Below are 16,768 nucleotides of genomic sequence, written 5' to 3' on the forward strand. Positions count from 1 at the left end.
AACTATTACTATGAAGAATTCCTCAACAATTCTAGAGTAACTCAGTAATGACTCTTGTGAATCAAATTGAATGCAATCTTGAATCTAGTTACTAATCTTCACACTGTCTGAAGTGAATGAATTTTTGAGGGCCCTCGATTGCTATGGAAGAAACTGCACTGAATGTGTAATTTATGTATGACTTATTTTGCACAAATTTCTGCAAACAAACTAAAAATAAATTCCAGAATTAAAGTTTTACTTTGTAGTGGAGTGCACACTTATGTGAAACTTTTTCGCAGCTTAAAACTGTGTGCTGGACGGAGACTAACTCGATACCTTTGTCTTTTGTGAGGAAGAGCTCTACTGAGCTATCCAAGCACAATTCACAGTGTGTCTTGACAAACTAATTCTGCCAGCAAAGAAATTGACAATCTGATAAAATACTTTGTTCAGGAACTATATACAGATTACAAATTGTTACCGGTTCAGGGCACCCATTGATTCACAACAAATGCAATAAATAAAACTTATTTTACTTCACTAGTGCAAGTGTTAAATGAAAAAACCCATATCCTTAACTGATCAAAATAATAAGAACTGCACATACCCTCAACATACTTTGAGATACAAAATGTAAGCTTAACCTACAACCAATCATTGGTTGGCAGATTCATGTTGATCTGAGATTCACATTGGTCAGTTAAGTTACCTCCAACACAGAAAATCACAACACAATGCTGGTTTCAAATAGAGATTCAAATATGATATCTATAATGAATACTGTGTCAGCTGGGTGATTCCTTTCTGGGACATTTTTAATAGTGTTAACACACTCTTTAAAGCAATGCATTATTGCTGTTTTTGAATGTATTTTGGGGACTATGAAATTAGCAACTACAGCAATGGTTATCACAATGATGAACCTGCTAACAACCACAGTGACAAACCAACACATTTAGCAGCAACATTAATTTTATGAACAATTTTTAACTAAAAAATTGTCCAGTCTTTTTTACCCTGCTGAGAGCTTTCCTGATTCAAAAATCAAATAATATCAAATACACTTTTAGTTATAATAACTGAAAAGTTGTATTGACAACAGAGCAAGAAACACAAACGTGTTAACCCAGTTTGGAACCTTATGTTCCAACTCTTAGAACTGCAGGAGAGAATGTAAATGAAGGAAAAGATTTGGGAACCTTACGTATGCTAATAAATTGTTAGCTACTATGTACAAAACAGGTTAGAGTTTAATGCAGAGTGGTGACAGGAAATTTAATAATTTCCTGCCCTTCAGAAATTTAACCAATTCCATGTGCACTATTCTTTATAGTTTATTAACAAATTACCAATGGCTGCATTGGCTATTGTTTCATTACTTTAAAATGACATCTACTGCTGAAAGATGTTGCTTTTAGGATGGAGCACTATTACAGGCTACAGTGTATTTTTAAACTGCAGTTGTAGTCATACTTTGAAACAAACCTTCATTACAGTTAAGATAATTGACAATGAAACAAAAAACAGAAAATCAAGAATTTTACCTTTATTGGCCAAATTTTAATTACAGTCCATAAAGCAAAAAAGCTGATATATTTATATATAATATATATAATATATATTTTTTCTATGAATTAAAGAGTATGTGGAGTGAAAAAGGGAGGGTATGCCATATAGTAATATAATTCTATGAGTATTTGCAATTCTAAAACACAGTCAACTGTTAACAGGGATTTGGTAAAGGAATGGGGGGGAGAGAGATGTAAGATGTATATTCTACCCCAAGAACTGTTGGCAGGTTGGTTGAGGCAACATTAACTGCCAAATCATCCCCTGATATGCTTCATGGAGTCCAAAATGCCATCTGCAGAAAGGGCAAGCACCTCTTCCAGTTGCAGAATGAAAAACATACATCTCCATATAATACACATTTTCATGCTGCACCACACATTCAATCTTTATTCACATGCTGTGACACTTTAAATTATATTTTAATAAAATCTTAATATACAGCTATGGCTACACTAACAAGCTGAAGTGGTAGGGAAGAAATAAGGACAATTCACATTTATTTAAAGTATAAACATTCTATATGCAGCTTTCATGCTGTACCAAGCTGCCTCAAAACTCACTGAACCAAAAATGTCATGATTCACTCTTTAGCGACACTGAGGTTTATAAGCATGTATTACCCTGTACAGTTTATCAGTCATTCCTAAGGTACCAAAAAGTGAAACAAACAGTACTATTTGGTTACACACTGTACAGAGAAAAACAAGCTCTTACCATCTCGTTGCTCAGTCATTTATCATTTATTTATCTTATGTGCTCTTGTACTGTATGTGTGTATAAAAGTGTCCACTGCTTGTCTGGTCCCAAGAATCTAAAACCATCCTTCACAGTTGCACTTCCAGGGATGCCATATTTGGTTGTTTCACCACAAAGAGCATTGCCCCTCCCCACTTGTTTGCAGACTTTGTGAAACCTGCACAGTAAGTGTCTTCATGCGAACATTTAACGAGGAGGAATAGTAGCTCATTTCATTCTCAAAATAAATTGGTTCTTACAGCTAACAAACATTTATGTATACAATTTTGTTTCTGAATCTGGGATCACTTGACCACATAACAATCACTCACAAATTTATTCAGGTGTGTGATGTCAATAGCAGCAGTCAAGGACCTTCAAATGCTGTAGTGTACATAAAAGATATACCACTACAGCTTGATATAATAGTTACAATGAAAGGAAATTAAGGGGAAAATGATTCTCTATCTACTTACAGTATTTTCACTTTATTCTGGGCATCTCTGTCTTTCACATCATTCTTCTCTACTCAAAATTTAATGCCTTAAATCTTGTGCTGGCCAGCTCAGTCTAGAATCTCACCTTTTCCATTAAATGTAATTGTAAAATCTTGAGCCGAACAGAAAAGGCTTCTCTTCACCAGAACCCTCTCCTTGACTAAAATCTATGATTCTACAAACACAATTATGTTGAAAAGTCTTCAAAATATCCAGATGGTATAGTGGAATGAATATTGGAATACTTTGTATCATAGTAAACACATCTCAAAAAGTCGAAGAGAAAACAAATCCATATTTCATATTCTTTAAACAATAACTGTCATTAGTATTTCTCTTAATACACACAACTGTATAGAAAAACTTCCATAAAAAGCTACACAAATAACTCTCGAATTTTTTAAAAATTCTTATAAAATGGTTTTACAATTCTTTAATTTGTGTTGCACATGAACATAAAAAGCTCTCGTCTCATCGACTGCAAGCTGGTTGGCCGGCGGCCGAGGAGAGTTTTGATGCAGTGAGCTAAGCTGGGTCACACAACACACTTAGACACCAAATAAAGGACTTGGGAGGGACAGGGAAGGTTTTCTTATCACACTCTTCACTTTGATTCTTTTTCTTCTTTCTGCTTGTTCTCCTCTACATCTTTTTCAACTTCTTTCTCTTCTTTTTCAGACTGAAACAGAATTACCATTTCCATAAATTTGTGTAATACTGGATGCACAGTCACAAAGTAATAAATAAAACTCAAACCTGCATAATTAATTTTAATATATGGACTGTATATCCATTCCCACTATGATAGTGAAAATGATGTGAGCAAAATAAAAACTTTTGAGGCTGTGATTGCCAGAGATAGCAGGTACTATATTGTGTAAGGGAGATTTAAGTGTAGACATACTTTTAATTATCTTGAGGATAGTTTGGGAGGCTACAGTGCAACAGCTTCATAAATCTGATTGAATAATAATTCCAGCATTTCAAAACGTTCTCACATACGGTATTTGTTGACGACTGCTGGCTTAAAAATCTCTCCCTCCTCCAATGCATCATGGATTACAGTATCATATCCTGAACATTAACACTAGATCAGCAGAAGATACGTAAAATGATTGTCATTACTTTTTCTTTAATTTTGTATCAATTTTTTGTTCATTTATGAAATGTTATAACTTTTCAAACTTTCTTTTCTTTATGATGATGTGTTAGGATTTACAACATTTGTGACTGTTCATTCAACATACCTAGAATGGCAGACAGGGTCAGTGACACCACTGTAATATCCAAGTTTATGTAGATGAAACAACAATGAAGCTGCAAATACCAGCTGTCGTGCAGAGTTTATGCTACTCATTATTCCATTATGGCAGATGCACATTCCATTCTGACAGTTCAGATCATTTCATTCACATGACTTTCTTTGGCAGTTTAAGACTTTTTTGAACACATCTCAGAAGTGTTGACTTTTCTGATGAAATGTTACATCTCTGAACTCCAACATTGATTTTGAAATTGACTTCACTGATTAAGGTGAGGGTTTGTATCCGAGACAAGTGAAGATGAAGACACTGAATGAAAATGGGTTAGGGGAGAGGGCAGGAGGATTCAGATTCTAATTTATGTAAATCCTGACAGCAGATCCAACTGAATGCCTCTACAATTAAGGTTACTAGGGATGAAAGCAAGTGAGAGATTGCCAAAGTTTAATCTTGTGGCAGAATGTTTGCTACGAATATTCTAAAGCAGAGGAAGTACTACTAACACTATCTGCCAACTAGTAGATGACTTGCCAGAGCTTTCCACATGATTTTTGTGTCACTTTACCTGGAAAAATTTCTAGCCGATACATATGCCTGTGGTGTCATTTGTACAAAAATAATGTGTGCGTGGATGATCTTTAGTAGTCTTCTTCGAAGCCTACTATTATGAATAGTGGTCGTACTTCATGAGCTGCTCAGCTTTCTCAGTTCTGATTAACTATGAACCCAAGCTGTATACCTACCAGCCAAAAAATTCACTCTTATCTAAAATTTTGGGGAAATTCAGTGGAAAACATTTTTTCTACCTGTCCTGCAGAAAACAACCTTATATAAGGAACTCCAACCAAACAAATCAAGATGCAGTTTCACTGAATTCATGTTTGACAAAACTAACAAATATGGTCTCAAATTCCTTAACACTGAGGATGTGCTTGAATGTTTACTAAATGAAGTTTCCAGCACCTCAGGAAAGACGAAACACACAGAAATCACTACATGACATGATTCTGCATCTGATGGAAGAGCTATTTCTGAATCAAGAAAGAAACTTGACAGACCTCTCTTCAGACTGCGCAAAGGAAACTTTAATTGGTACAGTGATTGTCTGTTGTGAGATCCCTGATGAGGCAAGGAAGCCAGTGTTTAAATACACCAATACAATATCATGTCAGAAAGGCAACACAGACTCCATGACTGTAGCAAGGAAAGAAGGTCATTCTCCTAAGAATACTGCATGCTGAAGTAGGTGAAACTATAAAAATCTGCAATGGAACAAACTATGGAGTATACATGGTTGATCAAATGACCAATAAATATACTATCAGGGTTGCATGTAGGAAAATTATGACATCTTCTGCATCATTCTGACATGGCGGCAATAATGCATGCATCACCTGCAAAACAGTCTATAACAAGAAATGACAAAAGTTCACATTTTAGTTGGCAAATGAACTTGAGAAAATAAAGAAGCAAAGAGGATAAAAGTGCCAGACCATCCACTGCAAAAGCAGCAGGACCAGAAGCAACTGTGAAGTGCCAAAAAGCCGCACGCTGAGAATATGCGTGTGAAACAAAGTCGCCTGTACAAAGTGCACTAGTAGAATACAATGATTTTAGTGGAATGTCCATGTGTTAATAACATATGTGACAGTAAGATGGGCAATATATACTAAGCACACCTAGAAGGTTCTACAAGTAGCTATATATGGAAGTCTACAGTTAGGAAACTTGTTAGCATGAGCAAAGAAATTAGTAAGTACATATGTATTAATTACCTTGTTTAATTATTATGTAGCTAGTGAAAGGTAGAGATTAACATGCATTAAATTAAGGTATTAGTGTAAATAAAATATTAAAATATTTGATGCAGGGTCCAGATGCCCTTTCTTCCCATTTCAGGACTGTTGATAATCTGTTCTAGTGTTGACCTTTATTGTTGTGCTCTAATATGCAGATTAATCTTTTCAGCCTTACCCAACTGGAATTATTTTCTTACACACTTCAAGCAAGCACAACAACTGACTTCCAAGAAATTAGCTAATTAGCATGTATAGGTATGAAACTGAAATTTCCCTTTACATGGTGCTACCATCAGTGTAAAGCCCGTGAGACTGCTGCTGCTGTGCCATCTGCTTCCTGCAACAGCTGACGAATGTCAAGTCACAGTAACCCAAGTTCCACACATTAGTTTATGTTTGAAACCCATAAACATGTCAAGTTGTGTGTCTACAAACTATGACTAGCAGACAGTATTGGTTTTCTGCTATTTGAAGAACACTGCTGCCAAATTGCATCGATTTAGATGTGAGAAATGAGGAACACAAGAAACCATCAAATGAATTCCAAGACAACTAAAGTGCGTGTCATTTATGTTGGCGGCCGAGTTTAGGTTCGTTCTGCACACCTGACGTCACAAAACACAGTCAGCCAATGAACAGAGAACAACATTGCCAGATCTCTACTGCAGTGCAGAGCACGGACAAATGTCCTCAGTTTTAGAAACGTTCAATCATAAATAAAGTAATAGAACAAAAGCAATGTCTTGACAGCAGACTTTCTTTTATAGAATGTTTGGAAAAAGCACTCTTTATACCAATTGCTTCATATTCTATTAATTAATTAATTAAACCAAACCAGCAATAAGACTTAATTCAGGCGATAGCAAGGAAAGGTGTTTTTATCAACCTCACGAACCACTTTTTCGCAATAAAAAACTGCGGTAATTGTTTATTTCCTATTGTACTTCGACAAAACTCCAGTAATTCATAGTCATACCAAGAGTGTTTGTCAGTACTTTGCGTGACGTGTTAGAATTCTCATGGAATTATGATGGAATTATGATGTCAGACGAGTTGCGTTAGTGTAACTCTTAATGTTTTGGGCTGCTAAGTGAAAGGTTAAGAGTTCAAACCCTGTGTGATGCTTAATAATTTCTTTATTTAAAACACTATTTAAGTGCCTTACTTCATGAGTTTTATTCGTTTGAATGCAATTTTTTGAAATTTCTAGTGCTTTGTCTCTTCATTAACCCTTCCGCTCCTGCGGACACATGCTCTCCACATTCCGCACTGTGCGCGATTTTGACATCACTGCGCTGCTCGCCTGTGCAGACGCATGGTGTTCCCACTGATTTGACAGACTTCTCATTCGATTTCACAAAAACTATTTGGCCCAAAAATTGGGTTTTTACACGTCTTATTGACCGATACTTTTCCCCCATAAATGACTTAATTTTGTTTGGATTATACCTAAAGGTGAACAGTGGTGGGCCATGTTGCAGTTCCACAAACTTCTGTAATGACTGAGGCATGAAATGTCATGTTTAGGAGTTTATGCAGAAAGGGGTAGGGGAGGGCAGGGACAGCTGCAGCTAATATCAGTACATGATTTAATACACTACATGGGCTAGTACATGGAGTAACAACATATAATTGCATTCATAACAATGGAGGAAACAGAAGTATGTTAGCCAACTTTTAGGTGTTAATACGATATTCTAAAAACCAAAACAAGAAATGAAGCTGCTTGTTTCTTTATTGGGTTGCCTCATTGATGCAGGAGAAACTACTACTGCTACTACTACTACTACTACAACTACTATAAATCTGATGTCAAAATTAATATTGATCTTTTAAAGGCTAGTATTTACACTGTACCTTTTCTTTCTCAATCTCTTTTTCAATCTCTTTGTCACCCTCCTTGTCACCCTCCTTCTCATCCTTCTCCTTTTTCTTTTCCTCTTCCTTTCCTTTGCTCTCTTTCTCTTCTGGTGGAGGCTTAGGCAGGTGAGAGTTCAGATCTAGAGTTTTGCAGATCTCTTCCCAGTCAGGGAAGCACCTGTGTTCAGAAATTAAATTTATACAATTATACATAATTTCTCACAAAATATTCTTCAGTTATCCTCTTAGTAATATTCTAAACCCAAGAATGAATGTTATTAGCCAATAGTTTACTCAAATTTCTTCCATTAACACAAACTTTTATGTGAAGCATATAAACTTCCACATGGGAAAAATATATTAATAACAAAGATTCCAAGGCTTACCAAGCAGGAAAGCGCCGGCAGACAGGCACAATGAACAAAACACACAAACACACAGAATTACTAGCTTTCGCAACCGATGGTTGCTTCTTCAGGAAGGAGAGGGAAAGACGAAAGGATGTGGGTTTTAAGGGAGACGGTAAGGAGTCATTCCAATCCCGGGAGCAGAAAGACTTCCCTTAGGGGGAAAAAAAGGACAGGTGTACACACACACACACACACACACACACACACACACACACACACACACACACACACACGCGCAGACATATTTCTCACAAAATATACTTCAGTTATCCTCTTGGTAATAGTTATCCTTAGTAATATGTCTGCTTTTGTCTCTCTCTGTGTGTGTGTGTGTGTGTGTGTGTGTGTGTGTGTGTGTGTGTGTGTGTGTGTGTGTTATTGTGCCTATCTACCAGCACTTTCCCACTTGGTAAGTCTTGGAATCTTTGTTTATATATAAAACAAAAATGTTAAGATGTATATATATAATCTCAACATGGCAGATATATTACCTTTCTTTCATTCTGTTCACATGGCCTACTAGGTTTGCACAGTTCTCTTGCATGTAGTCTCTTAGCGAATACTGAACCTCCTTTTCGATGAAATATATCTGAGCCAAGCTTGAAAATGCTACAACGTCCAACTGAAAAATATGAAGACAAAAGTAAATTAAATGTCAATCTTTAACCATAGCATTTGTGAAAGTGGAGTATCAAGCAAGTTTTTTTTAAAACAAAAATGTAAAGAAAAATTACCGTCGTCGGCTCATCTCCAAAGAAGAAAGGTTTGTCTGCCAACATATCTGACAGTACTTTGAGATCATTTTGACCAAATTCAATAATTTCCTCAGGCTTGTGTACACCAATTCCTTGAGCTTTCACTTTCTTCGCTCCCTGAAACATGGAAACATTTATTTTTGATATAAACTGCCAACAATGTACTCAGATGTAAATAAGTTTATGTTCATGTAACTTTACCTTGCGGGCAAATGTGAACTTGAAGAAGAAGTTTAATATTCCATTGGGGATTTTTGAGCCAAGGGCATGCTGCAGGTTTACTTTATATCCCTTGATAACATTATCTGGGTATTTTGTCCTCCACCACGCAACTACCCTGTAAAATGTAAATTTTTTTATATTCTTTCTTTGTGATTGTCTGCCATGTGATGATACCTTACATCATTATTTAATGATTGAATGAACATTTAGTACATAGAGAGAAAGAATAATAGTAACAGAGTATCTTGCCAACTTTATTACAAATTGCCCTAATGGATGTCTCTAAAAATTTCCTCAATGCAGAAATCTAAGTCAATTCCACGTAACATTCAATTTTTTCTGAACCTTTCATTTGAGCGCCATATTGCCACAAATATGGTAGGACAAAATATACAACGTATCTCCATTTCTTGAGATGGTATCAAAGAGAAAAAATATGATATGAAGCACAAGATATAAGAATGCTTCAGAGCAAACACATGTACGTGGGTTGGACGAAACAAAAATTCACACAAATTCAATAGTTTTTTGCTTAAATATTTGAAAACCACTAAAATAGAAAATTATTTATGATCTGAATTAATGACTAGTAATTGAACTAAACTAAGATAATATCTGTTGGTGAGACATCCATAAAACCAGAATATTTATTACTATTTAAGTATTTCTCACCAAGTTTCCTTAAAAGAAACTTATCCAATATCACTCTGGATGTGTCAAAGTTGTACCATATTTTGGCATCCTGCCAAGTAGTCATCAGTGATAATGTACCAAGATGCTATTGCATTGTCCACTCTACATATACTTTCTGCCTTCCCTCCTGATCTGCATGGGAGCAGGGGCATTGCTGCAAACTCCTCTGAGTTTAGGTCCATGTGTGCTCTGCCAGGACTCCACATGGTGTTGTGCTTCTGATAGTTTAGACAGTGTCTAAAGCAACTTTCACTGCACTTAACTGGTTTTATTTACTTTATTTTAGAGGCAAATGAAAGGCCATTTTGCCTTGAGAAATTTGTAATTGCACCAAATTCATTAGAAAGTGGAATACAGAAATAATCCCATGTTATGCAGCAGGCTGTAACATTACTAGAACTAAACTGACAAACTACATGGTGCTGAAAATGTTTAGGCCCTGATCTAGATCACATTAACATTGGCATGAGCAGACTGCTCTGCTCTATATCTCCAACATTTATCTATTGAACATATTAAACCAGGGCCACAGAACATTAAAGTAAGAATACATGTCAGCACAGTGTTAACTTTGTTTCACTCATTGACAAAATTAATGTGAACTTTCAACCAGATATGAACTGACATCTTTACATATACTCAGCTTCTGTGACTATTGAAGAGGCGTTTTACACTTACCAAACTAAATGATTCTCAATCATTGAGATCATTGCATGAGAGACATTCTTCTGATCATTTGTCAGACCTGCTTCCAAGTCTTTCCCAAATCTTTGTCCCAGCTCTTTTAGGATGATGGTACTGTCAGCAATTTCTTCACCATTCAGCTCCACAAATGGCAGCTGTCCCTTTTTCGACCGGAACTTCATTTTGTGATCAACATTCTGAAAAAAAATATATATATATATATATATATATATACACACACACACACACACATCTTACAACAAGACACTTACTTACATCCTTACAGTTAATTAGATAAAAAGAGCCTGTGTTCACCATGTTGTGGCAAAAACAAGAGACCTGAATAGGATTAATGAGTTTAATACAACATGATGGATGGGCAGTTTTTGAAGGCTAAGTGATTAGTCTTCTGGTGACTCAATGTGTGGATGAATCACCGAAGTGTGTTTCAGAAGACTTAAGTTTAGAATTTGTTAAGTTTCTTTCAGGCATATATTTTAAGAGTATAATGTTTGTACATTTAATGTTATATTTCCTTGATCTCTTTTGTGTTTTTGAAAAGCTCATCCTTTTAGATGATTCACATTTCGTGTCCATTGCAGATGCATCGATCTTCACTTTGTTTCCAAAATGCTCCTTTCATGTAAAGGATAGTTTACTGTGGCCCTCTATGGAATAGTACTTCTACAGAAGCAGTTTAAGTGACTATTTTCCTGAAGGTACTGTAATGTTTCAAGATTGGTTATAACACTACTTTTTGTAATTATTTCAAACATCAGTCCTATGAAGTTTATTGCAGTTTTTGTCTGATCCATCAAGAATTAAGCATCGAAAGAAGCTTATACTCAGAATCTTCATTTTATCAAAATAAACTAATTTTCTGCAAAGTGGTTAGTATTTCATCTGTGGAATCAACTGTTTCAGTCTTAATACAAATTCCATTCCCACAAAATCAGTTTTTTCATTACTCTGCTGACAGTTTGCAAGCAGTTACAGCAAAATACAATGCCAAAAATAGTCAAGCTAGTTGGGAAATTAAAGCTGACAGTGACGAGTGAATCTTTACGTTTCCCAAGTGATATTACTAAACTTGGCATAGAACAGATTTGCAAAGCTTTCTTTTGCCAGTATTTATATTTCACTTTATAAACAATGAACGTTTACACATCCTTCTGGGCTAGTACACAAAGTTGTGGGAAGAACTGACCACATTCTAGGAAAACCCCAAAGGCTTTGTGGTTCTAGATTAGATTTCCTTTCATTCCAATTGATCCATAGTGAGGTGGTCCTCCAGGATGTAGAACATGTCAGAAATACAACAATACATGACAAATATTTACAACTAGAACAAATAAGCTAATGTACCATTCCACAGGTTCCAAGTGGAATGATCATTTTTTAATGAACACTATATGAAATTAATTTTACAATTAGTAATCCACTGAATTTAAAATATTTTTTAATTATTTATAAGGTAATAAACATGTAATACAACTACTATAATACTTATTTACAATGAACACACTACTGCACTGAAATGGTGCAGAAGTTAGATTGTACTTTACTGTCTCACACACACACACACACACACACACACACACTGAAGTAGTTGGCCACCAATAAATCCTTGAGGCTACTCAAACTTAATTTCATTGGTTGTTGAGCTTTATGGCTGCTGGCAAGTTATTGAAAGTGTGTTTTACGGAATAATGCACACATTTTGTATAAGACTAAGTAACTTTAAATCCCTGTGAAGATTATTCTTATTTCTAGTATTGATTCCATGAATTGAGCTGTTGGTTTGAAACACTACTTTCCAATACTTTCTCTCCCAAGGATGCTAATCCAACAAGATATCCAAGTAGGATATTGTAAGCAGGAGAACAATACTGGTTTATTTCAGGGTTATAGCACGTTGTGGGAGCTTCTTCAGTTGTTTAATATTGATCACAATGGACAGTGTTTGATAAGATATAACTGCACTCACCTGAAGCACCAATGTCAATGTTGTGGCTTGGTTCAGATAATGTATAGGCAGTAGAGAGAATTTATTTTCCATAACTTCTCAGCTTACAGTTACAAAATGCTGTTACTACAGCTTACAGTACCTAAGCTTTGAAGGGAGGAGAATCCAAAAGTTTTGTAGTTATGGTAAAATAGTTTTAAGATTCAGTGACCATTATGAGTACATTTGCTACTAGTCAGCAACCACTAAACACTCCTCAAGTCTTGAAACTTATGTGTCACTGCACCACGGCAGGCTTCAAGTTTGGTTTGTAAAATTTTTTTCTGGTTACACCCATATTGGTATTAACATGTTCTCTGATAGTCTTGCTTCCAGCAGGAAGGAGAAAACTCGAGTACAGTTGTGTGTTAGAGCCAGAAATAATCATGGTAATTCTGTACTCTGTATTTGTACATTATTTGTTTGTTACTTGTTAACATTGCACTTGAGTTCGAAGGAAACAGATTTACGTTAACTTCACCCCAGCTGTCACTAATTTGGTGTAGAACTGTGTCTGCCATGACTCATTTCGGGCAACTCCCTATTTTCCTTTCGCCATACTTCTTGCATCCTCGTCCCTAACTTTTTTTCTGATGTTTGTCATTTCATTATAGTGGGGGCAGCGACGAACTGAGTTGTAATGCTTGTGACAAACAGAAGACAAATCGTAACGCCTATACAACTACAAGCAGGAGGTTAGAAATTTTAGCCTCCTGGAGTACGCGAGTCTAGTGCACGCACGATCGAGTAGTTCCGTCGCCTTGTGCTGCTGCGCGAAATCTCGCCGGGACGTGGCAGAGTGGGGCGGGATGTTGAGGGGCTGGGGGAAGGCGGCTGCTCGCGCCCGGGCAACGGCCGCAGCCCGTGCTGCGCTCGTATTGATCGTGCTGGCCGCGCCCGCCCAGACGACGAGCAGACGGCAGGCTCGGGAACAATGCTAGCCGGCGCTGGCGCTGGTGCTCCAGCAACAGCCGCGGGCGCGCGCGCGCGCGCGCTCTACTGTTTCCATCGACGGCGGGTTTTCTGCAGATTTGCACGCCATATTTTTCGCAAACACAACAAGTAGGTTCGTTCTTAATCCGTTTTGAAGCGGAAACTGGAGCATAGTAAGTGTTTACGATCGCATCTACCAGTTATTTGGAATGGAGTACTTTAAACGCGGGACTGAATGTTCTAGGTGATAGGTGACCAGTCCATCACCGACACACAATTTTGTGCTACAGAGTAATGTGATATTAATGACTTAGCCACACAAGGCATCGTTCGTTATGTGGTTGTGTAAGCTGATAATTTTATGAATAGCCAGATCTATCTGGTCAAGATATCAACCGCGTGCAATAATCGTCAACTAAATATAATTAAATAAAAGGTCTACTTGCCGAATTTGATGAAATTAGCAGTCTGACTAGTATTTGGGTCATGTCACACGAACTGGCACTGGAAAACACTTGACTATCCGTAATTCTATGAAATTTAACACCTAAAAGGCTGTTAGGTCAAACATAGCTGGGATTGATGGATCAGTGCCACAAAATACTGACAGGGACATCGATTCCGTACAATGGGAAAGGCAAACTATCATTTCTCGCGCTGAAGACTGTGATAAAAAGCGTCTAACATGTCAACTGACATAGGATAAGAACTGTGTCTATGAAACCTGGCTACAAAATCTCGAAACGTTTTTCTGGATGGAATCGATAAATGATGTGAAACCCATAAATCGACGTATCTGTGAAGTCTGTAGATGCAGGATTATTAAGAACTGGTACAGAAGTGAAATGTGCTGCCACCCTTGAGCGGAAATGGATGAAACCTTGCTAAGTCATACAACAGGTAGCACATTCGGTCATTCAGTTTCCAGTTCTATGTAGAGCGCGCGATGCTCCTGTTTACAAGGATTTGGTAGAGTGCTTATAGATGCTGTTACACAAATTTTATCTGACCGGCTCAGTACAGTTTTCAAAGTAAATGATGGAAGTAGCTGATGTAATTCAGGTCGCTCGGATAATACACGACATTTTTCCATGCCGTCAACGGTACTGTTATGTTCGGTTCTCAATTGCAGAATTTCAGGAGGTTAACTTTCCTTTCTGCTCCGAAGTGCAATCAGACAGTGCCATAAAAATATCCTACTGCAGTTTCATTTAAGTTTCATGCTGACAAAATGCTTCGAGGAAACGGGACGCCAGATTGTTCTGCCCCTACAGTAACACTAGACTCGTTTTAGGTTTTATCGATATTTTATTTTATTGCTCATCACAGCGTCTTACATCATACGCTACAGTCACTGTAATGCGTGCAGGAACCGACCTTTTCTTTCCCGATATGGCATAGTCTGCGAATAATATTTGTTTTTCTAATCTAATTGCCTCTCTCTCAGATGTGGAGAGAAAGTAATACTCCATCGGTGTGTTAACTCACTGTATGTATTTTTAGTTTGATTGCTTTGTATATCGTGTGCCTGAGCTACCATTCGGCGTCAACTCTTAGGTAAACTCGCCCTAACTCATCTGCTCTTCCTTTTTTTTTTACAGTGAAATAATATCGTGCGTAAATTTCAGTCTGCTTGTCTTTTTATCGAGAACTAGCGTCGTACGTTTTCACTATATTTGTAAGTTTTGAGTTAACAATATGAATGATTTCAGTTACAAAAAAATAACTTTTCCAAACTAACATCCAAGAAGAACGGCCTGAAACAAATTTGAACTATGAGTATGTGAAAGCGGAGTGATTGCGATTGCAGAAAGCTGTGAGAATACATAGGTACTTTTCTGTGATACGAAGTTGAATTACACGAAGTTCATGCAATTAAGAGCCACCAAATAGCAACTTTGAAGCAAGAGTCAAATTCCTCATCGATGTCTAATTTCGCATTAATCAACTTGGGAGTTCAGATTCTCGGACGACGCTTTCGTGCGCACACGAAACAAAGAAATTGCATGCAATCTGAAAAACAGAAGATGGCAAGCCAGCAGTGCTGACGCTCTCTTAGCATTTGGTTCATTGGTAACTTGACTTTGGGGAGCGATTATTAATGTCCCTTGTTGTCACTTCTGAACAATTTCATTTCGCATGATGTTTGCCCAAGTTTGCATTGGATAGTTTATCACTTCTTGCGTGTTTTAGCTATTTTTTTCGAACAGTATTCAACACGATGATCAGAGTAAACAAGGTACACAAAATAAGAGTAGTGAACCAGGTGAAGCCAAAGTACTTTTGACGCTAAAGCCGCTAAAGCGATTCTAGGCGCTACAGTCTGGAACCGCGCGACCGCTACGGTCGCAGGTTCGAATCCTGCCTCGGGCATGGATGTGTGTGATTTCCTTAAGTTAGTTAGGTTTAAGTAGTTCTAAGTTCTAGGGGACTGATGACCTCGTAACTTAAGTCGCATAGTGCTCGGAGCCATTCTTTTGAAGCTAAAATTTAGTAAAATTTTCCTAAGCGTGAAAACTCCAATTTAAACGCATAGGTCGGTAGTGGTAACAATTATGTGAAATTTTAACGTTATTTAATGAGAGTTGACGGCGGTGCATTGCGCGTCAATAGTGATAACCGAGCCAGCAGTGGAAGCGGCACTGGTCTCACTTGTGATGGTAGCATGGAGGTTAGGACAGCAGTGGCATGTGAAGTCAGGAAGAGTGCAGTGGAATTCTAACAATAGGAATGGGATCACTTTAAGAGTCTGGCTTCGTTTACTTGTATGACCTGAAATGTCTTAATACGCGCACCCCGCGGCACGTACGTTTAGCATCTTCGCTTAGCTGAAGAGCCACGGCCTCCACAAAGGTGTCAGACATTCCAGGCAGCTGGTGGCCGGACGTGTACCGCTTTCCCGGGCTGGCACGGGCGGCATACTGACACAGCTCGCGGCCAACAGCAGTCACGAACCCTGCCAGTCACGCACCCTCTGCTCCAAACATAGAACTCCCATACCTCTTTCTGTTCCACCGCTTCTCACGTGACTAAGCCGTCGGCATTCACTGATTCGATCCGTCGGTTTGTCCTCGTGGGTCAAGTCTTTCCCTGCCTGTCTGCAACACCACACACTCTTTGCTGTTCATCATTGCCAGACCCTTCACATTTTACCCTCTGCAGTTGTGTATGGTGACCATGCCTTAGCATATGCCCACCACTACTTTTTCTGATGAGAATTTTTCCGCGGTCTGCTTTCTTTTCCAGTACCACATTTTGGACTGCGACAATTTTCGTCTCTAGTACTATAATTTTAGATGCTTGTACACGTCAATCAAAAGTAATAGTATCGCAAAATGTGGGGTGGGGGCAATGTGGCC

The 16,768-nt window shown here is 37.7% G+C and overlaps 1 protein-coding gene across 1 annotated transcript in view; it reads right to left on the minus strand.

The window, feature by feature from the left end:
* Window positions 1-1,508: 1,508 nt before the first annotated feature.
* The window catches only part of LOC126268397 (failed axon connections), a 147,398-nt gene continuing 132,138 nt past the window's right edge, over window positions 1,509-16,768 (minus strand). Inside the window, exons 2-7 of the mRNA XM_049973907.1 lie at window positions 10,466-10,668; window positions 9,074-9,209; window positions 8,852-8,989; window positions 8,609-8,739; window positions 7,705-7,885; window positions 1,509-3,465 (exon numbers count right to left, since the gene is read on the minus strand). Coding sequence (XP_049829864.1) covers window positions 3,391-3,465; window positions 7,705-7,885; window positions 8,609-8,739; window positions 8,852-8,989; window positions 9,074-9,209; window positions 10,466-10,668 — 864 coding nt within the window. The 3' untranslated portion in view covers window positions 1,509-3,390. The remainder of the gene's footprint in view (window positions 3,466-7,704; window positions 7,886-8,608; window positions 8,740-8,851; window positions 8,990-9,073; window positions 9,210-10,465; window positions 10,669-16,768) is intronic.

The sequence above is a fragment of the Schistocerca gregaria genome, chromosome 1 (assembly GCF_023897955.1).
Source record: "Schistocerca gregaria isolate iqSchGreg1 chromosome 1, iqSchGreg1.2, whole genome shotgun sequence".
NCBI classification, from domain to species: Eukaryota; Metazoa; Arthropoda; class Insecta; order Orthoptera; family Acrididae; genus Schistocerca; species Schistocerca gregaria.